General features: G+C 47.0%; 6 protein-coding genes across 6 annotated transcripts in view; 2 read left to right on the top strand and 4 right to left on the bottom strand.

The window, feature by feature from the left end:
- Positions 1-3,620: 3,620 nt before the first annotated feature.
- On the bottom strand, positions 3,621-5,190 carry Pmar_PMAR021288 (hypothetical protein). The gene is made up of 7 exons (XM_002774236.1): positions 5,000-5,190; positions 4,532-4,622; positions 4,392-4,467; positions 4,219-4,345; positions 4,016-4,128; positions 3,771-3,907; positions 3,621-3,728 (listed from the first exon to the last, which is right to left on the bottom strand). Exons 1-7 carry the CDS (start codon positions 5,180-5,182, stop codon positions 3,685-3,687), a joined length of 771 nt encoding a protein of 256 aa, XP_002774282.1. The 5' UTR covers positions 5,183-5,190; the 3' UTR covers positions 3,621-3,684.
- Positions 5,191-8,776: 3,586 nt separating this feature from the next.
- Pmar_PMAR021287 (amino acid transporter, putative) lies at positions 8,777-9,534 on the bottom strand. The gene has a single exon (XM_002774235.1). It carries the CDS (start codon positions 9,530-9,532, stop codon positions 8,963-8,965), a length of 570 nt encoding a protein of 189 aa, XP_002774281.1. The 5' UTR covers positions 9,533-9,534; the 3' UTR covers positions 8,777-8,962.
- A 393-nt stretch (positions 9,535-9,927) lies between these two features.
- Positions 9,928-10,381, bottom strand: Pmar_PMAR021286 (hypothetical protein; the record flags this gene model as incomplete). Its single annotated transcript, XM_002774234.1, has 2 exons — positions 9,928-9,965; positions 10,006-10,381. The coding sequence occupies 2 exons, from the start codon at positions 10,379-10,381 to the stop codon at positions 9,928-9,930; spliced, it is 414 nt and encodes a 137-aa protein (XP_002774280.1).
- A 1,335-nt stretch (positions 10,382-11,716) lies between these two features.
- On the top strand, positions 11,717-19,315 carry Pmar_PMAR021285 (beta-1,3-n-acetylglucosaminyltransferase, putative; the record flags this gene model as incomplete). The annotated part of the gene is made up of 23 exons (XM_002774233.1): positions 11,717-11,965; positions 12,010-12,115; positions 12,180-12,279; positions 12,525-12,686; positions 12,732-12,790; positions 12,833-12,947; positions 12,989-13,072; positions 13,125-13,227; positions 13,597-13,673; positions 13,784-13,960; positions 14,018-14,460; positions 15,215-15,297; positions 15,342-15,447; positions 15,508-15,607; positions 15,665-15,715; positions 15,761-15,871; positions 17,554-17,612; positions 17,655-17,769; positions 17,822-17,905; positions 18,043-18,157; positions 18,204-18,289; positions 18,331-18,480; positions 18,524-19,315. 23 exons carry the CDS (start codon positions 11,717-11,719, stop codon positions 19,236-19,238), a joined length of 3,450 nt encoding a protein of 1,149 aa, XP_002774279.1. The 3' UTR covers positions 19,239-19,315.
- A 1,225-nt stretch (positions 19,316-20,540) lies between these two features.
- Positions 20,541-21,227, bottom strand: Pmar_PMAR021284 (hypothetical protein; the record flags this gene model as incomplete). Its single annotated transcript, XM_002774232.1, has 4 exons — positions 20,541-20,615; positions 20,695-20,868; positions 20,946-21,074; positions 21,105-21,227. 4 exons carry the CDS (start codon positions 21,225-21,227, stop codon positions 20,541-20,543), a joined length of 501 nt encoding a protein of 166 aa, XP_002774278.1.
- A 324-nt stretch (positions 21,228-21,551) lies between these two features.
- The window catches only part of Pmar_PMAR021283 (conserved hypothetical protein), a gene marked incomplete at both ends in the record, with an annotated part of 7,726 nt that continues 6,266 nt past the window's right edge, over positions 21,552-23,011 (top strand). Inside the window, 4 exons of the mRNA XM_002774231.1 lie at positions 21,552-21,673; positions 21,846-21,940; positions 22,136-22,235; positions 22,754-22,824. Of these exons, the coding sequence (XP_002774277.1) occupies positions 21,552-21,673; positions 21,846-21,940; positions 22,136-22,235; positions 22,754-22,824 (388 nt within the window). The remainder of the gene's footprint in view (positions 21,674-21,845; positions 21,941-22,135; positions 22,236-22,753; positions 22,825-23,011) is intronic.

The raw sequence follows: 23,011 nt of genomic DNA, 5'->3' as shown, positions 1-23,011 counted from the left end.
GTGTCAGTTCGATCGAACTTCACAACCCATCAAATGAAGTAGATGGAAAGGAGGCCACTTGTGACCATGAGAACAACATAATAACATGAGGACATCATTCGGGTACTTCGGATCGGCGGTAAGCTAGAAGGATGAGTTCGGATGAGCATACGCGCAGTGAGGACTCACCAATTGCTGCTTCTAATGCTGCCGAGTCGCTACTGTACTTCTTCACTGAGAACCGTTTACAGAAACGCTTGCCGTTCTTTCTCCATCTCGCCACCCAGTGACAAGGGCCCTCCCAATATACTCCAACCACACCACTTTGTTTCGCACACGTCCCCATTCTACTGGGTACAGCCTCACCACGGCGTTCAGCATCCTTACGGCACTCTGAGGGTTGAGAAGAGATTCGCATCTAGTAGCATCGCCTCCTTACTCGTGGCCGAGGCCAGTGCTTTCTCATCACCATACTTCGACACAGAGAAGCGTTCGAACATATGGCGGCCATCCTTAGTATCCCACTGTGCGAGCCAGGCCCAACGTTTACTATCCCAGGATACGCCGCGGACTCCACTCTGCCGTTGAGTGGCTTTCCCTGCACTGAATCTATCACTCCTCAAGGAAGAGGGCCGCTCACTCCTCCACAAGGTTCTACGGCATATCCCGGCTGACTCTATGTTTTCAAACGATTTATCCCTTTTTGATAAATTGAACTGACCAGTAAATGCTGTAGTGTCAAATCTCACCTCTTCCCGAGCGGTTGACGACCAACACAGCTCCCTTGAGCACCTTAGCTGCCACTTCGTGACAAGTACTATCTACCGCCCCAGGTGCGAGGTTGGCCACTGCCTCCTGAATCACAAGAGGCCGCCTCCAGCAGCTTCCCTCAGCCCAGATGCTTACGGGAAGCTTCGACTGCACAGCCTCTCTCAGTTCAGTTCGCCACTGTGATTCGAACATGGAGTAATCTGAGAACGTGTGGTGGCAGTATGGGTTGGGACTCTCACCAAGCCTCGCTGGTTGTATGCTCTGTGTGACTCTGACGACCAACTCCTCAGCAATTCGTTGGACGAGGAAATCCACATCTTGGTAGTTGGCACTGCTGATACCCAAATTATCAGCGTAGCCCCGCAGAGCTTCGACGCCAAGTGTAGACTTTAGTAGAGGGATAAGCCTTCCTTCTAGTGAACGACCACTGAGTCAGAGAAGGCCTAAGTCTTTGAAATTATCGGGGGCTTACAGTTTTAGCAACTCAGAATCTGATGTCTCCTCAGGACCCTGAAAGTCAGTGAGTGACGGGCCTCCGTGGGAGTTCCCTCATCCGTCATGGCCACCAATCGGGTCCCACCTCGAGGTTAAAAGATCGACTCCTCCACCTCGGTATGACCGGAGTCGCGGATCCAACTCGAGAGAGGTCTCGCTCCCTGATTGTGAATAATTATATGGTAGGTATAGGTTCAGGAAGGGTACCAATAACCATCCAGACATCGCATGATATTAACACATTGACGGTTGCATCTTCCGTTACCTTCGACTACCACTGATTCATCTGCTCGAGGGTCTTTCTCGTGATGATAGCGATGCTCACTCGATTGCCGCAAGATCGGACATCTTCCATGTGCGGCATCTACTAGCATACTGAGAGGCATCTTGAATATCTCTCGTGGAGGATTGACGGAATCAGATGATAGCAATGGTCGTAACAAGATGCCGATGTTGTTGTGTACGGTGCCTAATGACGGAGGCCTCCCAACGGCACTCGGCGGTAGGAAGCCTCACATCCATCGAGGCACTCGAGAGGAAAAGGCGGATCTACACTGACTCTCAGCCATCCGACTTTAGTCTTCAACTCGGCAGTCGTAAACGGAAGGGAGCTCACTCTACCAGGGCACAGTGACGGGCACTCAGTCACCTACCGAAGCTCATATGCCCCGACTGGGATTCCCAGCCAGCAAGCGACCGTCCAACACCGATAGCTACTATCGTGTATCCGTCTTGTGTGAAGCCTTCAGCTTCTAGTTTCACGAGCGAACTCTCCAGGTCATCATCCACCGATTCTATTCCAATGCACTCGTTGATGAGCGAAATGAGTTCGTCAGGAACGGCTTCTAGTATTAACTACGGAGAATTGTTGGTGACTACGGTCTACGACAGAGCGAATTTCTCTGGTATTTACTGGACGTCTTCTATATAGGTCAGTAATTTCCAGTGTTGGCCGCGGCTCATCCTGAGCCATGACCAGCATCGTCTCAACGACAGCCCGCTGGTCACTGATTGTGAGGTACTGAAGATGTGGAGTGCAGGGAGGTCGTCGCTGTGATGACCAACCTCAAAACAAGGTTTCACCTTCACAAGGTACGATAACTCCTCTCCATGTAGGCAGCCAGCCTGATGTGTACACTAATGATATGAAGTTGATGGGCCCTACCGAAGGGTCTCTCGTTGCATAGGCCTCTATCAGGTCACCATTAGTGAGGAGGGATGGTAGACAACAGATACCAATCTCATCACGGCTGCCTCTTCTATGCTCCATACAACAGCGATTCCAATAACGGAGCATCTACAGCGGTCTAGTATAATAGTCCGAGTCTAGCCATCACCTAGTTGCCTCACCTGCTGTACCGTGCTCTCACGCATTTCTGCACTGGTCAATGCGGTTTCGGAAGGTCCAGAATGATAGTACTCCATATTATGGCTATCAACTGCCAGAACTGTGATGGACAAGTGATTACTGTCAAGCTTATCCACGACTGCTGGGACATAGGCCCCGTGCTCACGAGGTGCCTTTCGTCGTAAGGAGTGTAGGACTGCATGTCGTACATTGCTATCGGATCGCGATGATCGAGTGATCAACGATTTTGAATGTGGCTGGTCGATTGGGATGACCTTTGTGTGGAATGCCATACTCTTTGATCATATACCCCAACTCTGTTATTCATTAGATGTACAGAACCTCATGCTTGAGAATATGTCTCGTGTAAGATCTCTGCCCGGGGCTGTCGGCGGACACCCAACTTAACCAGCGGCCTCTGTTCCGAGTTCCTTCAACCTAGCTTGCGAGCCGGATGCAACTCCCTGGTTGCATTAGAATGTCAGAATTCTTCATGAAGACTTCATGCCGGCGTTGAAACGAGTCGAGGCATCTTCTTCGGACAAGCGCGGACACAAAAATACTATGTTTTTATGCTCCTATTCAGGACTTTCCAGCTCTCAGCAGCACTCGATGTGGTGATACAGTATCGTGCAATGAGAGGGGCGAATTATCAATTACTGCGCTGTATCGTCTGGTAACTAGATGTTTAGTTTTTGATAGGCCTGATGATCAGGAAATGATCCCCGTTCCGAACTCCTTCACGGCTCACTCGCTCTCCATCAGCTTTTTGGCGTAATTAGTGCATATATGATAGTGCTAACATGTTACCCGAGATGCCCCTTACCATCTACAACTGGAGATACCAGCCATCATGGTCGTCTCAATGTTGACATGGCTCCAACGGAGATCCCCTGGTACGTTGCTCACAGACAAGAGTGCCTAAGTCTACCACCAATGCTAATCCAACACTACAATAGTCGCTCCCTAGAAGTAACACCCAAAGCCGCAACAAGTGAGAAACCGCTAGACGAATGTGAACAGGGTATGATAAACAGCAATCATATAGTCACTCAATCGAACGTGCTCATCACTAACAGGTGCTGAACGAATCACCGCGAGTCGTCGGCTGCCTGACTTTGCGCTGCGTTTGCACCTACCTATAACATGACGATAGCGAGAGCGACAATGTCCGTACTTTCCCCCGCTGGCTGCTCTACTCCCTCAGTGGTGCCCGTACTAGGTGCCTCTGGACTGGTGTAAGTCGGAGCATTTCTCAGTGGAAGATTCCGAAAGAGGACTCCAAATACTGTGGCTATCCACAGCAGTGTGAATCTACCAATAGTAGTGAGCATTACCGTAATCACTGGGAGAGAATACCGCTACTGAACTCACTTAACCTCGTCAGTACGAAAGAGTCGATCCCGCTCCCCAAGTGCTTACGCATATACGCAGAGGCGAGTGAGGCTTTGGAGTAGGGTTGTACTCCCATCGGTATGAGCTGCTTCGCTATAGAAGAGATATTTCCAAGTGAAGGCGATGCCTAACCCCGATACCTAAAATGTCTAACCCTCGCATCGAACCATGATCGCCATGTGGATAACATCAACGACTATCGATTAGACCAATTTCTTCGAACGGCTTACAGCATATGCGAATATGGAGACGCTGTCCTCGAAGGTGTCCATTCTGTCCAAGTTAACAGTGTTGTTTCCACTCCTACCAGTAGTGCTATCGTCGGAGTCCCCAGATGCTTGCGATGTCTGGAGGAACCTAACGAGCCCTGTGACAGCCTCCATCGAGAGGTATCTTTCCTCACACTTGAACCACCACATCATCGGATCGATTCAGCTTCTCAATATCTTTCAGTGGAACGTCTCGCGGCAACAGCGAACCTGATCATCGCCACCACAGCCCAGAGTTGATGGCATCCCAGCAGTAAAGAAGCCGATGCTGTACCAGCCACTATCCATGTGGCTCTCGTGTTGCCACCTTCGACGAAGTTCTCTTCCTTCAAAAGGTCGCATTCAGCCTCGGCTAGAGTGAGATCCTGAGAGAGTATTCATCTTTGAATGAGCGTAAGCAACCCGGAGTCGAATAACTGTGAATGACCTTCCGGGGAATCTTCTGACACAATCTTTCGACGAAGCACATCTTTCGAAGACACATAAGCACACAAAGACGTCGTAGTATTAACCGAGCAACCATTCAAGGTAGACGAGACTGAAGCAACTACTAATTCGAGTATGTTGCACTGAAACTCACAGGGGTCCAGGGTTCATAGAGACGATCGTTGGCAACAACGATCCTGTACTATTGAATGCTCGATACGATCGATATTAACATCCAATACAATGATCTGTCTCTCCTATAATACAAGTGGTGAAAACCGCCTCCCCATGAGCGAACGGTCCGAACCCGAATTACCCCATCGACTGTTTTGACGAAGTCGAGCTGGTCCCTCGAGGCGTTCTTTCCCCCGCTAGCTATCCGCATTTTCAACGACATTAAACTCCGCCCCTCCGACTCCTTCATAGGCTGTGGGTTTCCTCCCTCTGCCACATCGCCTCGTGGGGGTGTGTCAGCCTCGTTGGGAGGAGTAGACGACATTATAAGCCAAAAATGTACTACGATGACCCCTTCATGGAGTTACTGTCTCGTTGAGCCGTCCGATCCCACCTCAACCTAATGTTGAGGCACGTTCGTCCGTGAGGTTTCCGCATGCTCAGACTGCCCAACGCTACTCGCCAAAGCAAAGAGAATACTCGAGTCTTGAGCCAGATGCCTACGGAGTGTACATGCAGTCACTGAATTAGCAATAATACTCATACTCATAATATATAACGAATTATCACGGCTTCGCAGCGTTTCTCTAGGGCGGGCGAGTAGACTATCACGACTGGTCATCAGGCATGCCATAAGCTGTTCAACTCTCTCGGACCACTCATGATCGTCATTTAAAACACCCTTCTTGTCTGACGCCAACAAGTGTTTGATATTTTATTACTGCCCTTTATCAGCTCGACAAGGGCTCGATTCCGGCACCTGCGATTTCTTTGCGTGACCTCTGACTAATCCGATTGTGTAACCTTCAGACATAAAAATATCCAAAACTATCCCGACAAATGTGATATAGACTATGTTTATGATATAGATCGATGACAAGTCACAATAATGGCGTATCATGAACTATACCGCTCCGCTGGTCGCCGTTTCGGATATCCCAAGATACTCCTAACATACGCCGATCACATTCTCTATCTGTGAACCTATCGGGGTGTTCAATGGACCTCTCCTGAGTTTCAGAAGCGCTCCCAAGGTTGGACTCTACATGTAAAACTTGATTACGAGAGCGCTCTTAAGAATCAGGAGAAGTCTATTGAACATGCCGTATGTATAATATACATTGTATATCCTAGTGACTATTATCATTGGAAGTATATTCGCTTCCTTGCTGCTCAGTTCCGTTATCTGTGGAGGTCCAATGTCCCATTTTATCTACAATGTCAACGTTTACGACGCCTTGTCCTAAAGCGGCTCGTAAGTACTCGTTTTAACAAAAATAAGACCACATAGCGATCATGTCAGAAAGCTATCAAAACCTATCAACACAAACATTCGGACAGAATATTTCGACACTTACTCGTCCATCAGAGGCAGAAGCAGCATCTGAACACATTTCATCGTAGTTCGACGATTGGAAATCTCGCTACGCCCAGGAACTGACAATCACAGTTGACAGTTGACGCGAGTCAGGACCCGAAACCCGAACAGGGAAGTGATTTGCTGGTAGCAGGCGAGAAATCCCACAACCCTGAAAACTATAACAGTAAACCAGATAATCTTCACAACTCAATAGAGTACTTCCCAAGCTTCACCCAGCTTCAGCCGCCAAGCGGCGCACCGTGCGCGGAAGTTCAGCGCATGGTGCGCAGCGCAGCAATTGACAACTGACCCCACCATATCACTTTTATATTCGGTTATCGTTCATTTTACATTTGCTTTTCAGTTCAGGGCTCTCTCAACTTCTTTCCGTATGCCAAAGCGTTGGTACAATAACCATCAAAATCACCGTCAGCGCGACTACAAGTGGCGGCGCACCGAGTAGGGCTCAACGAGAGTCTTCTTATGGCCCTGGCCGGTTACAATCGTACATTGTTGCGAGAAGCTGCTTGGACAAGTAAGTGTATGTTCATGGATTGCTTTACTACCCCATATTCATATTTTCAAGTGGAAATAACAATGCTAATACTACTACCGGCCCTATACACAGGTGCTGCCCATAGCTCTCACCGTACCAATAATATCGCAGAAGGACCACATTCTTCGTTGGGCAGACAGTTTGGACGAGGTCATCTAAGTAAACACGTCTTCAAGTAGAAGTTATTGGTCAGTCTGACTTGATTAAACATATGCATGGCGGTAGCGGCAGTAGGCTCACGAGAGTGTGTCTCCAGGAGTTCGATGAATTGAGGCTGAAGATTCTCAATCAGAGCCGTAGCTCAGCTGAGAGGGAACCCCAGAGAATGAAGAGAAAGAGAAGAAAGATGCAAAGATCGTTAAAGACAAGCAACGGCGTTGTCCATACTGTCGACTCCCCTTGATCATGGGGCAGAACAATCACGATTACTCGCAGAAAGCGTGGAGATATGGCAAATGCCCTATGAGGGGGGAGACTACTAAAGAAGCTGAGAGAGAAAAAGTTAGACAGCAGCCTGGAATGCCCGAAAGGCGAGAAATTATTTTCAGGCTGATTCCACTACGTTTTGGGGTAGACTGAGAACTTTAAGGGATACCTACAAGTCCTTACTATCACTCCCCGACTCTCGCATGTCTTAGACATCGCGTGATCAAGTTCGTCATCGCCCAGATAAGGCGCTCAATGGCTCGGAATGGGTTCTATTATTATGATATGAGCAGTTGGACTCCTGTGAAGCAACAAAATGCACTAATTTCGGAAGCAGTGAGCGGAATACGTAATTATTGCAGCAGATATCCAGACATAATAACGCTCAGTATGGGCACTCTCTCGCATTCCTTCCGCGCTGAAGGTGAGTGAAGAATTGATGTGGAGTGTCTCGATTATATACGTAGTCGACTTTGTCGTTGATGGATCGCTGCCAGGTGACTTCAAGGATCGACGGAAAGCTGGTTTTGCATCGCATCGATCTCCCATAATTTTGGAGTCGACATCAGGGAAAATGCACTGTTGCGGCGTTCATCTACTCTATGGTTAGCATATGCGCGACCACCGCTCCATTGGAAAGACTTTTTTCAAGGGCGAAGCATGTCTCTACTCATATTGAATATGACGGACGGATTTCGTCTGCAGACTGCAGACGACCATGAGTAGACATTGCCTCCCCAATTCACCCTACTCTCCGTTCTCAAGACCTTGCGCACGACAAGCAGAGCACCGCAGTCAGACAGTGCGCTCTAAATGCCTGTGCTTCACAAGCTGTGGACTTCGTAGGTGCGCTGGATGAGGGAATGCAAGTCGCGACCGTTGACTAAGATTCGCAACACTTCTTCCCCGCTTGTGCATACGTTGGAATGCGAGATAACCCTGCCAGAGATGCTACTAGCTAAAGGAGAATATTGCCTACCCGTGCTACCCCTCCACAACTCTTCGTGATTGACTTGGAACCCGGAGGGCCCGTGGCACGGGCCCCGTGCGCGTAGCTCCACACACTGTGTATTACCCACTGAAGTCAACTGCGTCGGTTGTAAATAAAAGCTACTCGGTAAGACCAGATCTTACGAGAAGGTTCAGATTGGACATGATGAGGACACTCGTTGGATCCATACCTACTAAAAAGATGATAGGTTTAGAACGGAGTATGCGTTATCGCTGGCCGATCGAGTCCAGCAATCCAGTACCGTAAGTATCATGAATGATGAATCGTTACAAAGATGAGTCGAATGCCCAGATGCTCAATGTGACCTTGCCCCAAGAAAGGAAGACTGATTCAGTCTTGCAGGTTTTCAGAAGGGCAAACAGTCCCCTATTTTAACTTGGACCAAATTGTAGTGTCATGCCACCGTCATCGATGTGAATAGAGTAAAACCGAATTAACTACACAAATCAACCTTCCCTAATTAAGCTGACAAAACCATAACGAACAGAATAAGATCCTCATTATAACTACTTCAACAAATACATCCACAGCTTTGATAGCTCTATCTTCTGTGGAGCTTTCAATCAGGGCATCTCAGCCTCACTTATAAAATAACATTCGGCGAACAGACTCAACAAGAGTGGTCGATAGCAGCGCCTTACGAGCTTCAAAGATGATGACCAGACATTCGCTGAACAAGAGAGAACCAAGACTTTCAGTATTGACATATTTGAGAGAGGAGAGAAAGACACTCCGCTACACATCTACGTTATCATGGCAAGTAGTAATCTACTACTTGAAATGCAGCAACAGACGTACCGACAACCAAGGTGAAACATCCAAACATAAATATACTGGTGTATTTAGCATTCTCTGGTGCAAATAACCTCTTACTCTTTGATATTGCTACATTAAAACCACCAGGCGCCAGGAAGCATAGAATCGAGCCCGATATGGCACCAACAACTCCTAGAAGGATTGATATATCAGGCAAACACGCAGCAATGATATACGTGAGTATAACAACTACAGTAACAGTAATGACTCCAACGAACTCAGGTCGTTTGGGCTTTAGAATAGTCACGACAGCTACTCTAACCGGGTACACTGTGAAAGGATACGTTCCGATATAAGCAACAGCCGAAAGTATGAGACCGATTATGACAATCACATTGCCTTCGGGAATGAATTCATTCAAGTTTAGTATAATACTACTATCTACATCACCGCCATAGACAAGAGTAAAACAAAGTGAAATGAGTAGATAAACGAGGAGGCAAACAGAAGATGCCCAAGCCGCAACAATACGAAACTTTCTTGGACTTCTATCGCTCATCTCCATATAAATATCAGGAATGTTACACTGATTACAGAAGGCGAAGATGAAAGTATTAGCAGCTCCTAGACAGGAGACCCAACCGGTAGGAGCGTAGAAGTTTACACTGCCGTTGGCAAAATCTGACGACAGACCTTTCGTAGAGAGCAGAAAGATTCCTACGAAACCCAAATAGAAAATACCGAAAATGGACACCAGAGTTAAGTATCTTAACGAGCTCATCCTTCTCACTAGAGAGATGGGATACAGGATCAACACTAAAACTATGAGCGAGAGATAGACACGCTTAGTGAGCAAGTTTCCATACCAGGTATCGTCCGGTCCCACTACAGCAGCGAAGAGGGAAGATAAGATATCTGTTACTGTGATGAGATAACTACTCCCTCCCCCAATGCAAAAGATCATAATAGGGGCTTGGAACCAATAACCAATCGCGTTACTGAATAAATAAGGCACGAGTGCTGCATAGGAAGTTCTACCAGTAACTTCCATTGCAGTAACAATCATTTCTAATGAAAACACCATCAACACAGCCATCATGATTAGTAGAAGGATGCCGAAGATAAAACCACCATTGACCATCGCATAAGTACACGAAAGAGCCGCAGCTCCCAGAGTTGCCTTTATGACGGCAATAGTTGCTGTGCCAGCCGAACCAGGCGAGAGGAACCCTGTTGAACCACCAGTAGAAGAGCCTTCCTCTTTGATCAACTCTTCTCTGGTGTCCAAAACACTCCCACTAGCCTTGCCCTTCACATCATCGGCATACATATCGCGCTCAGATGTTGGTGTACATGTCATTGACACGACAAGATCATCTACTGAGACTTCTTCATTGCCGCTCTCATCTACCATTCTCGGAGATGTCATCATATTCATAGTGACTGTCAACGAATAGGGGATCCAACCCCTGTTAAAACTGCAATCAGGACAAACGTGACTTCTTCCCCCCTCGCGAGTGCCCTATTCATCGATGGCAGTTTTCCTATTATATCCTTACGCTAGTACACTTATTGTGTTCCAGCACACAAGCGTATACCGCTGATAAGATAGGTAGCTGCGGTTCAGGATCGGTCATCGGCACCTCGCAGGATCCACTCTTGTAAGCCGGTTAGCAACCCATTAGCGGAAAGATATTGTGAGATGTTTCTGATGTCTATGAATAACTTCTGTTGAGACACTCACGCTCGATGACTGGGCACACAACCTGGTCCCAAGTTCAGAACGAAGAGAATAAATCATAATTGTAGTAGTACTGTATAATCTAACAGAAAGATCTAAGAACATCCAAAACGAGAGTTAGAGAACTGGAGCTTCATGTTCTGTCGGCAGGATAACTGGACCTCCTTCTGAGAAATAGCCATTGCAATGAACTTCCAGCCCAAGCATTGTACTGCCTCATCGGTCCTATTATTGCACTTCGGGTTCTATTAATGCCGGATGTGATGTTTCGTGGCTGAGTGAGTTGGAGTTAAGTATGTCAATTGGTATGAACTGTTATTGTTAGTTATTCTTTCATCCCGCACCCACTGGTGTGTTGCCCACTGGTGTGTTGCCCACTGGTGTGTTGGATATGCCTCAATGCAATCAATTTCTCTTGGCGGGGCGGATATGCCACAGCCCCAAGATATGCCTCAAGGCAATCAATTCCTCCTCGCGGGGTGAACATGTCGCAACCCCAAAATATGCCCCAGTGCATTCAACTTCTCCTGGCGGGACGGATATGCCACAACCTCAAGATATGCTTCAATGCAATGAATTTCTCCTGGCGAGGCCGATATGCCACAACCCCACGATATGCCTCAGTGTTCTCTCCTGGCGGGGTAGATATGCCACAGCCCCTAAATATGCCCCAGTGCAATCAATATCTCCTGGCGGGGCAGATATGCCACAGCCCCAAGATGGGTCTCAGTCGTTTCCCTACTGTCCACCAGTCCCTGGTAATAAACGCCTGGGCATTGCCATTTTTGTCATCTACTGTAGGCTCTACCAAGAAGGTCTGGTACAACGCTCCATTACAAGTTGCCGAATACGAGAAATGAGCCGTTTATACACGTGTTAAAACGCTGAACTGACGCACACCCGACGATTATAAAGTATCATCGTAAGATATACTTAGAAAAGTCAAATTACGACAGACAAAACGGCAGACAACTCATGCATACGTAAGTAGTTCCTTTGTTCCTCACAATGGCTGACCGCTTCGTCGGTTGTCATAGTCGTTTGTTTCTATTACTATTATTACTTACCAATCTTTGTGTTGCTGTACAAGAGCAACAACAGCAGTCCACCTTTGAAGGGAATACCATATTAAAGGGTGATGGAGGACAGGCGTATGATTGGGATTTGGTTATAGTAATACCAAGCCATATTACGGAGTTCTCGAGGAGGTGTGCTGTTAGAGATGGATGGGCTCGGCAATTGAGAGGACATGAGCAGGTAGTAGTAGTGGTAATAGTATTAATGCTAATCATCATCATCAGAATAACCGTGCTGGTCTACGAAGCATTAAATTACTATTTACCGTTGGTGCACATTATCCAGATAACTCCACTAGGGATACAGCTATGGCCGAGATGAAGCAATTCGGTAATAATCCAATCACCACCATCATCATTATCATACCACTCCTCCGCCACATCACCACATTCAGGCGACATCATACAACTCCCCGAGTGGTTCGAGGACCGTTACGATGCCCTCGGAACTAAAGTTAGACTGTCCTTCCAAAGGGCTGTGGATCTCTTCGGCAGGTAGTAACAGTAGAGAGCATCACGACCACCATTCACAGTCATGATGATCTTATCCATCATAACGTCCAAGACTTAACGCAAACGCCGTCCTTTTATCAACATATGTGTCACCTTCCATCGACTTTCCTTGATAATTATCGTCTTCAATGCGCACCTTACTCCGTGTGTCCTTATCTTTTTTAATACCACACCTCTCTCACTTCCCGCATCGGTATACTCGATGACGGAGTTGTTGGTTCTGTAAGGTTCCGTTTGCTCCTGAAGGCCGATACGGATAGCTACGTCCATGTGGATAGACTCTTAGACTTCTTGGATCAGCATGACATGTGGAATAAGGAGAGGGTCTATGCAGGGTCCTTTCGACATGCACCAGTCATGTGGGAACCTCAGAATAAGGATCATAAATGGTAATGATAGTAGTAGGTAGTAGTAGTCGTAATGGTTAGTTGTAGGTTCGATGGTGAGTTCACCAAGATGACGGGCCTTACTCAGTATCCATGGAATGCCCAAGGTAGTAATAATAAGATGTTACTCCTCTTTATATTCCCTTCAGGAGGTGGTTATGTTATATCATATGACCTCGCTAAATACCTAGCCCATCCGCCCTTGCAGCTAAAGTCATGGACCCATGAAGATGTCGGAGTTGGAGCATGGCTTATGGCGTTGGAGTAATAATAACTACTACCTCTACCACCATCTTCTCCCTCAGCCATGAACGAATCGACATGCCTGTCAACTTCGCCGAGCCGGAGTGCGGCTGTGGAGCTGAGTGTTGGTCTGGGTCCAGCATAACGTACTATCTAGGATTTTACCGCGCGCCACGAAATTGAGGGTTGCTGTCGTAGGGAGCCCGTGATCGACCATTACGTACCAGAATATCTTCAACGTTGGCGAGAACGACGATACGAATTATTCGGTGATTCTTGTTGGACTCCTGAGAAGAATGATGTACTAGTAGCAGTAGCAGTAGCAGTAGCAGTAGCAGTAGCAGTAGCAGTAGTAGTAGTAGTAGTAGTAGTAGTAGCAGTAGCAGTAGCAGTAGCAGTAGCAGTAGCAGTAGCAGTAGCAGTAGCAGTAGCAGTAGCAGTAGCAGTAGTAGCAGTAGCAGTAGTAGTAGTAGTAGTAGTAGTAGTAGTAGTAGTAGTAGTAGTAGTAGTAGCAGTAGTAGTAGTAGTAGTAGTAGTAGTAGTAGTAGTAGTAGTAGTAGTAGTAGTAGTAGCAGTAGCAGTAGTAGTAGTAGTAGTAGTAGTAGTAGTAGTAGTAGTAGTAGTAGTAGTAGTAGTAGTGAGAGGAGGGGACTAGAGACATGTTTGCCAGGCTGTGCTGCCGTCAGACGTGTTGCTGGGTGATAGACGAGCTTATCCTCCCACTGTGATGGGGGTACTCAACCATCGGTAGGTGTATTGAAACGGGCCTATTTTGAATCTTCCACTGTTGAACCTAGGATATGCCTCGTGTGAAACATTAACTCTGTAGTTGTCAGTACCATACCATCGTCGTCCAGGTACCATTTCAGCCCGTTGATGGCGTTCGGGGAGGAGGCTCTCCTGGATGACCACTCGGATACTCGATCGGGTGTGTGCGCTATTGACTTTGCCTGGGGGCCTCCCACCGCCGATGATAACGTTACGGCGAGTCACTTCCTCAGTAGAGGTAGCGTCCCTTTTATGGGACGAGATGAGTAATAGTGACGGGGCCAGGGTTCGAACCTGGGTGGATGGGTTTGTGGCGTTATCAGGTCCGATATGATGGTATGTCGTGGTAGCGATGGATGTCTTTATGACCAACTAGAGTGTGCTCCTCATCGAACTGTTAGTGATGATGATGAGGAATGGATTCGGGTGGATGTGAACTCCTCCTCTACTACTCGCCACGTCCCTTGGTTGGTACGGACAGGACTTACACTGTCCCAATGCAAAGAGTTGGGGAGATACCCGCAGACTGGGAGGAGGAGCGTCGGCGTAACAGCAGCAGCAGTGATAGGTTGGACTCCTGATGGTGACGAAGGTGCTCGAGGAGTGTGTCGGGTGTATAGTGGGGAGACAACGACGACACAAGAAGGACTTGCCGCCAGCAGAGACGAAGGGACGGAGATCTTCTTCCGTCGTGATGAGCGTCACCAACGACTACCTGTGGAGTCGTCTATAGCAGCAGTCCAAATTCGACGAAATGCCGGTAGCAGTAAGTGTACTTACTCATGTTTGAAGACTGTGACGCTGTTACTCGTCGGGGTCGGCTTGGCTGGGATAACTGCAGCTATGTTGACGGTCATTGTTCCTATGCTGGGCAGACTATCACCTTTCTATCCTGTCTATGATGCTGTCCACAAAGCGGGCATATTCCGTATCTTACCACGCATACCCTCAAGATATTTCGTGCCTTCGTCGTGGGATTTGTATACTAGTCGTCGTAGTTACTTTAATTTGTAGTGCATCTGTGTATGTGCTTCAACTAACAACCCCATCATAGCTATCCTTCAGTGCTTCATCATCATCATGATAATAATAGTTACATCTCCTGTGACCATCACTGGTCGTCATTCTCCTTAATAGCATCTTTCTGTCTACGTACTACTATGGAGGTATAACCCCTAAGTCTACTACTACTACTCCTATTCTCCAACAGCTGAAGTGTTGCTCGTTGCTGGTTGTGGTCTCTCTTGTATATCGTCAGTCGCTGGTCAGGAGTGTCTCAGTCGTATGCCACTTGCGTTATGATAAGAAGAGATGGCGAAGGTGTGGTATATTAGTGGTTCCTTTGTCCCTCGCAATGGCTGACCGCCTCGTCGGTTGTCATAGTCGTTTGTTTCTATTACTATTATTACTTACCAATCTTTGTGTTGCTGTACAAGAGCAACAACAACAGTCCGCCTTTGAAGGGAATACCATATTAAAGGGTGATGGAGGACAGACGTATGATTGGGATTTGGTTATAGTAATACCGAGCCATATTACGGAGTTCTCGAGGAGGTGTGCTGTTAGAGATGGATGGGCTCGGCAATTGAGGGGACATGAGCAGGTAGTAGTAGTGGCAATAGTATTAATGCTAATCATCATCATCAGAATAACCATGTTGGTCTACGAAGCATTAAATTACTATTCACTGTTGGTGCACATTATCCAGATAACTCCACTAGGGATACAGCTATGGCCGAGATGAAGCAATTCGGTAATAATCCAACCACCACTATCATCATTATCATACCACTCCTCCGCCACATCATCTCAGATGATATCATCACCCTACCGTCCGACTTTGTTGATCGCTACGATGCTCTCGGCACCAAGGTTCGCTTATCGTTCAGAGAGGCGGTGGATCGGTTAGGCCGGTAGTAACTAGGCGGGCGTATCCTGTTCCTCTTCCGGACCTCTACTGTTTCTTATAGGTTCCGTCTTGTACTGAAGGCGGATACGGACAGCTACGTACATGTTGAGAAGTGAGGGAAGTGTGGTATGGCAAGAAAGGGGAGTGGTTATTGCAGGTTATTGGATTTCTTTGATAAGGAGAATATGTGGAATGGTGATCCAGTGTATGCAGGGTCCTTTCGGCATGCACCAGTGATGTGGGAACCTGAGGATAAGGACCATAAATGGTAATGATAATAGTAGAAGTGGGTTCAATGCGGTGCTGTGCGACTCGGCAGTTTCACTCGATGATTCGATCACTTTGATAAACTGTGAACAACAATAGTATATAAATTGAGTTTATTTACTTCTTTTGATTACACGAGTCCAGTGGCGGGGTTTGAGGTAAGCGTCACCTGAAGGGTGACGCGACCGACTCTCGGCTTGTACTCTGTCACCCATTATCTTCTTTTTTCACGCACCGGAAACGTTCCAACTTGAAGTTGGCAACTTTCCTGTTACTCCCTTATCATCACGTTGCAATCGCCTCATCATGATAGTGACCCGGCCAACAGTTAAAGCAGTCATAACAGTATCTGAGCTGCTCGACTTGTGCGGACTTCACTCGTAGCACAAAATGCCAGCCGTAGACCTTCTTCCATGAGCCACCATCTTTGGAGCGTGCCGGTCGGGTTCCCGGTCAATAAACTGGCCTATTGCCAATGTCATTTGCAACCCATATGATCAGCTTGGATGTGAATCCTCGGGTAAAGAGACTGGCTGGACCCCCAATGTGGTGGAGGGCCATCTTCCGAGGGAGCCGCCATCGTAATTGAGCTCCGTCAGGGTGAGGCTGACTATCTACCCATGGTTCGCTTCTCATTGAGTGGCAATCGGTTAGTTGTGTATGCTGGCCTTAGCTCTGACCTTCTCGCCGCTGGGGCACCAGGCTTCGTGGTTAAGGTGATATTCGACCGCGGGATGGCTGCAGCTCATCTAAGGAAGGGGACAGATTCGTTAATATGGGATGGGATAGTGCAGGTGCCGATTGGAGCCCCGGAAACATCATTTGGTCACATCTTGCGGGAGCTGGCGGCCTCCTAGACTGTGCGCTACCTTGCGCCAAGGCCTGTGAGTGTGACTACTATCTGGCCTGTATTGCAACTGGTCCCCCAAGCGCTAGAGGTGCCGCACCACTCGGTGCTACCAATCCGCCGAGGATAGGCATTATACTAGGACGGGAGATATACCTTCCCGCAATGGATGCCCGTTACACAATCTTGTCCCACAAGTAGGGCATCTCTGCGGCTCAAGGTTACAGACAGACAAACCAAGGACTGGTGAGGTTTGTTGACAGAGAATAATCAAGGCAGATGCGGTACTATAGTTGAGATGGCCGTCTCTGGTGGCCGGTGTCAAGCAATTCGGTTATAATTGGTCTGTGGTCTGTAAAAAGTGTTTCTCTAGTATCATATTCGAATGCTCCACAAGGACTTGACAACACTGTCGTGAGAAGTTTCGCTCATTCTACGCTAGTAACTAGGTGCCGCTTGGAAGCCGGTGCTTCAGACTCATGTCTTCCCAACACTATCACTGTTGGATAAGTGCGGTATCACTGTTCCACATGGTTACATCCTTGCTGGATCTGTCAAGGTGGTTCAGAACTGGTTGGATAATTGAGCTAGCCTGTTGTTCGGCTCACCGTGTTGTGTTGTCGCTTGGTCCGTTAACGACTTCTATTACTCATTGCCCCACTGAGAGGCTTCGTAATCGAAAATATCATAGCTCGTGCCCCAGGGTTTATCTGGGATGAACGCGTGCGCCGTAGTTTCATGCTTGTGATACACGTCAAGATGAAAATACCACGTGTCGTATAAGTCCTGCTAGAGCGCATCGCACACGCGGTAGTAGTCGTTATGGTTTGTCGTAGGTTCGATGGTGAGTTCACCAAGATGACGGGCCTTACTCAGTATCCATGGAATGCCCAAGGTAGTAATAATAAGATGTTACTCATCTTTATAGTCCCTTCAGGAGGTGGTTATGTTATATCGTATGACCTCGCTAAATACTTAGCCCATCCACCCTTACAGCTAAAGTCATGGACACATGAAGATGTCGGAGTCGGAGCATGGCTTATGGCGTTGGAGTAATAACAACTACTACTACCTTTACCACCATCCTCTTCCTCTTTTTCCCAGTTACCGCCGAATCGACATGCCTGTGGGGTTTGCAGCTCCCGAGTGTGGCTGTGCATTAGACTGCGTTGACACCATCAACGATCTGTAAGTTCTGGTCGTTGGGTGGAGACGAGGCACCATCCGGAGATTTTATGTTTCTCTGCTGAACTATAATATCGCTCGTGCAGTATTTTGGCACGAAAATATCTTTTCGCTGGAGTAGACGACTTGATTCCTCTCAGGGGTGGCCGTGATTTAGTAATTGACCATTACGTCCCACCGTTCCTTCATCGGGTACGCCAGAGAAGGATGGAGTTGTTTGGCGACGATTGTTGGGTTTCCTCTCTTTCGAATACGGTACTATTTCGGACCTATTCCGTATCTTACTTCCAAGGTATGTTAGATATCTCCTCTGGCAGAGAAAGTGATCCCAGTCAACAACATGTGTTATTCTCCTATGTGGTTGGGTGGGGAGGACCTTCAGAATGAGTAAGTGTCATACCACACCTCGGCCACATCGTCTCGGATAGGTATGCGTTAACGCCACTACAATGGGCCCCGGAGTTCTCCAACCATATATTACGAACCTATGATTTACTTCCCGACCATAGCGACACACGTTCTGGCGTTTGCGGCATTCAATTCGACTGGAGGCCGTCTTCATCATTGGAGGAGAATAGGTAATGTATTTGCTCATCGGCCTTGAGAAGTATCTTTTGAAAGGTGCATGGTGTGTCGGGGTAGTGATGGATACGACTATGACGAATTTGAATGCGGCGACCCGAAGTCGGTCGTCCCCGCTGCCGTTGACAGTTTGAGTGAAGAAGTAGACTCTTCTATGTTGCCGTCTATTTTCTTCCTACCAATGCGACAGTGGGTAGCCTTGGAAGGCACTACTGACTGTGTGAGCTCACCAGCTTTCAAGAGGGAACGTGTCACACTGGCTCAGTGTAAGTATCTGGCTTGGTCGGGCCACTATTCTATATTCAAGTGGCTTGAACACGAGCCGGAGCTAGCGGGCTCTTGTTATGTATATAACCAACACGATTGCCATCGGGAGGTGGTTGGAGGGGACGCTAGGCTTTGGTTCCTGCCAACGGAGTTGGAGCCATCCCCGACACCGATTGAAAGTTCACGGAGGAGCGGTATGATTGGAATCACACGGCTGAGGTCCCCGGAGGTGTTGTCGATGCCGTGGTTGCTCTTCATGGACCTATTCCGTATCTTTGTTATGGGCATTATCGTCTTTATTGTAGCAAAGATATTCTTCGCTGTGCGCAATCGTGGAAGTGGTAGGAGTAGTAGTGCTCCTCGTGGAAGGAGTCGGACGGAATCCTTCACCCAAGGTCGACCGGGGTCGATAAGATTTACCTTGAGAAAATTTGTTTGCAAGCTGTTCCGAGATTATCATCCAGTGAACTCGGGTTTCGCCGTCTAATACTGTTTCTATTTCCTCTTCTTTGTACATTCCTATTACTACTACTTCGTTCTTACCATTTATACCAACTTTCGGTGCTCGGTATGGACTTGTGTTGACTCCAGTGTGGGATAATATGCACAAGGTGAACTTAATGATCATCTTTATAACTGGATCACAAGCTAGTGCCCTCTCTACCATCCCCACAGCTAGTTCCTCGTCTCTAAAATCTGTGTCGAGCCCTCCATACTAGTCGAGGAGCGGTGGTCAGTGTACACCATTTCCCGTGCGAGTTTGACAAGTGAGCAGACAAGACTATGTAATGCGTGTGATTCTCAAGTGGACAATCAGTTTAAACCGAATGTCAACATGTCGAGTTGAAGTGTCAGACTTGGATGCGTATTGTCAAACTTGTATGGTTTATTGTCATTCTTGACTGTGATATATTCTGCCGGTGTCAAACATGAATTCTCAGTGTCAAACTTGATTGTAATACAACTGAACTTTGAAAAACTTGGATTTTCATTGTCAATCTTGATGGTAACATATCTCGATTGTGACATACTTGAATTCTCAGAGTCAAACTTGATTGTAACAGAATTGAATTGTGACAAACTTGGATTCTCATTGCCACTCTTGATGGTAACATTGTCATTCTTGTCTGCTCACTTGTCAAACTTGCACGGGAAATGGTGTAGTTATGCGCGTGAATAGTAACTCTTTCGTTCGAATGAACGACGAAACATGATAGGGGAGCACCGACGCTTCTGCCAAAGAGATGTTTATGATGCCCCGGATGGAGGCGTTGGTGTGATCGTATTCATATACTCCAATTTCAACCCAGCCTAGATAGTAAGGAGAGGAGCCTCAACCACGACGTTACCCGTTTTGCGCAGCCGGAAGGATATTTCCATCGTGGTTATAGAAGTAATGGAGGGATCTTTCGTACAACACCGCACTTCACGAGTATATTGAAAATATTTCGAAACCATGTAAAAAGAGTCATTATACTGCTACTACTCCCCCAGTCTAGTGCCAGAGCCTTGGAAGGGCACGAAGGCTCCCCCAGCGGGATGACCCTCATGGGCCGCTTCCTCGTCACCCTCTTGTTGTTGCGGTCTGTACCTGACATGCTCCTAAAGGTTTTTGATCGATTTAACAGTGGTACTGAGCTGTGTATAGCGGCTGGGCAAAGGGAGGGGGTCGAGAGGACTCGCTTTGCTGCTGTTGTTGTTCGCCTTGTAATATACTCATTACGAGGTAGACGTTGTAAGCCGCGATGGCCTAAAGGGATTCTCGAAATGTCGGATTTATGGTAAGGCTCTAATTCATGACTGGATATTTAGAGCGAAAAGTAGTGGAGTGAATGAGTAAAGCGAGACCTAGAATGATGAATAACTATACATATATATAAAAATATTCCTATAGTAAAATGATGAATTTGGGCGTAAATGGTTGATGTTGTTGTTATTACTACCTCCGTGATGACGCTGATGCCAAAGACCAGAGTGGCGAATAGAGGCATGCCAGTGAAGGAGTAGGAGATCGTCTTGGTGAGGACAGTGATGAAGGTTAACAGGTCGAAGATGCAGCTAATACCACATATCATCCCAAAGGGCATCAGACACATACTGCCGCCGGGACCACAGGACTGAGTAGCAAAAGGAATACTACTACTACTACTACTACTACTACTACTACTACTACTACTACTACTACTACTACTACCTCGCCTAAGCATGCCAATAGGCGTTCTGAGAAGGGCCTCATCACAGGATCCTCTCGAAGGAGTACCGTACCGATAATACTCAACAAGAGGATACCAATAAGGTCTAGGATCCTCCAACCGCTAGTTACCTGATCGAAAACCTATACTAAAATGAGTACCTCCATTAGTAATACAAATCGGAAGGGAACGAGGACCCATAGAGTGATGACGCAATATCGCAAAGTGACCACTGCCTTCCCCTGAGGAAGGGCGAGGGAGTTGGAGGCGTCTCGTGAGGGCATGGGAAGGACCATTAGGGGCACTACTACTTGGCAAAATAACTTATTCGAGAAAGTTGTCCTAAATATGATGGAAAAATGCAGGCTGTGGGAATCGAACCGACGACCTATCGCTACGAAGTCTATAGGCGACTTTATACTAATACTTCTTCTACTGAGCAAGGATATATTACTACTATCGAAATTAGATATGTACAGTCGTTACTTGGGGTGCTACCTCTTCCACACCGCGTTAGGAACTCCCATTCGAGTGTCGAGCTCTGATGAGGCTGATGGCCTTCCCCTACCGACATCATCATCAGATTACGTTATCTTTCCTTGTCCGATATGGTCCTTGGACACCTACCCTCCCTCCTACTTGCCCTTCCTCCAGTGCCTCTAGACTTCAGTGATGAGGTCATAGACACGATATGTTTTCGGACAAGACGGGTCGAACCTGCTGGGAGAAGGTGAGTATCAGTTTGAAGCTGTTTTAAAATATATATGTTTGCTTTCCTCAGCTGAGCTCAGCAGGAGCTTTTTCACTAATCGTAGGAATTTATATGTGGGTAGAAGTGATGCGAAAAAATAACAAAAATTTTCTCAAAATTTTCACATGTAATTGACCATATGCATAATTAGTTTCCATCGTGTCTGGGAGAAGCCTCGGCTGAGTCGAAGTGAACGGAGGAGAGCTCATAAGGAGAACTCAGACACTCCGGAATCTAGCGCTGAAAGTAAGCATTTCGACAGGGGATTTGTTCGATACGACGATGGTGAAATTGATGTACTAAAAAAGTCTATTTTAGAGCTTGGTTTGGCATTCGGGCATACGCAGATGGTATTAGTATTTCCACACACCCCTGCTTCCTATAATTTCGCTTTATTTCAGTTTGTTATGGTATCAGTAAGTGAATTTTTCGCATCATTAGGCACCAGCGAAGAACCGTCGAGCCGAACTGGTTGGTCAGCCAAAAGGAAGACCAAGAAGCCCGTCGGGGAGCAGCTGAAGTTAAACAAGGTTCTTGATGGGTACTAAGGATCCACACACTAAAGGCTAGAGTAACTCCTCCTTATTGCAGCTCTCGATTTTGTATAATACTACTCTCACTTATGATCAGTCGGCTATGGTGAATAGTGGAGTTTCACCACCCTAGTGATATGGTAAACACATTTCACGACTAATGCATATCACCGCGAATATCGCGTTTTTCGCAGAGTATTACGCCACTTCGCGTAAAACGGGTTGTTGTGAAACTCCAGTGAGTAGTATCTAGTTAGTAGTATCATTCTAACACACTAGTAGTGTAATAATATCTTATTTGATTTTGTGCATCAAAAATGCTGTGGAAAAAATATGTGAAAAATGGAGCCTCTTGGGAAGTGTGCTTCTCAGAAGGCTACTGTTGAGGACTCCCAAGGCGGTACTCAGTTTATATTTAATTGCTTCTTATCTAGTCGTGAATTTGTCAATTTGAAAAGGATAGGAGTTATTCCTGAGTGTTTAAGTAGAAAGTGCATCCTCGCGGAGATGTGGTATGTTGTTGTAGATTCAACTTATATGAGATTCTCAAGATTAGCCCTACGGCAACGCAGGAGCAGATAAAGAAGTCTTATAGACGTAGGAGTTGGGGGGTTATATATCTTAGTGGTTCTCCATGCATCTCTTGTGAGCTCATAGATTTCACCACCACCCTAGTGATATGAAAAACATATTTCACGACTACTGCATATCACCGCGAATAACGCGTTTTTCACGGAGTTTTACGCCGCCACTTCACGTAAAACGGGTTGTGAAACTCCATTAT

Source organism: Perkinsus marinus (assembly GCF_000006405.1).
Source record: "Perkinsus marinus ATCC 50983 genomic scaffold scf_1104296958668, whole genome shotgun sequence".
Classification (NCBI taxonomy): Eukaryota; Perkinsozoa; order Perkinsida; family Perkinsidae; genus Perkinsus; species Perkinsus marinus.
This window is presented reverse-complemented; position numbering and strand designations above follow the sequence as displayed.

What these genes read in the sequence shown, in the direction of transcription:
- Pmar_PMAR021288 (XM_002774236.1), bottom strand. Translation starts at nt 5,182, where the DNA reads ATGTCGTCTACTCCTCCCAACGAGGCTGACACACCCCCACGAGGCGAT. An exon ending in GATGATGTGGTGGTTCAAGT is followed by an intron (nt 4,346 to 4,391) that starts GTGAGGAAAGAT and finishes AGGGCTCGTTAG; the next exon opens with GTTCCTCCAGACATCGCAAG. An exon ending in TCTCCATATTCGCATATGCT is followed by an intron (nt 4,129 to 4,218) that starts GTAAGCCGTTCG and finishes TAGACATTTTAG; the next exon opens with GTATCGGGGTTAGGCATCGC.
- Pmar_PMAR021287 (XM_002774235.1), bottom strand. Translation starts at nt 9,532, where the DNA reads ATGGAGATGAGCGATAGAAGTCCAAGAAAGTTTCGTATTGTTGCGGCT.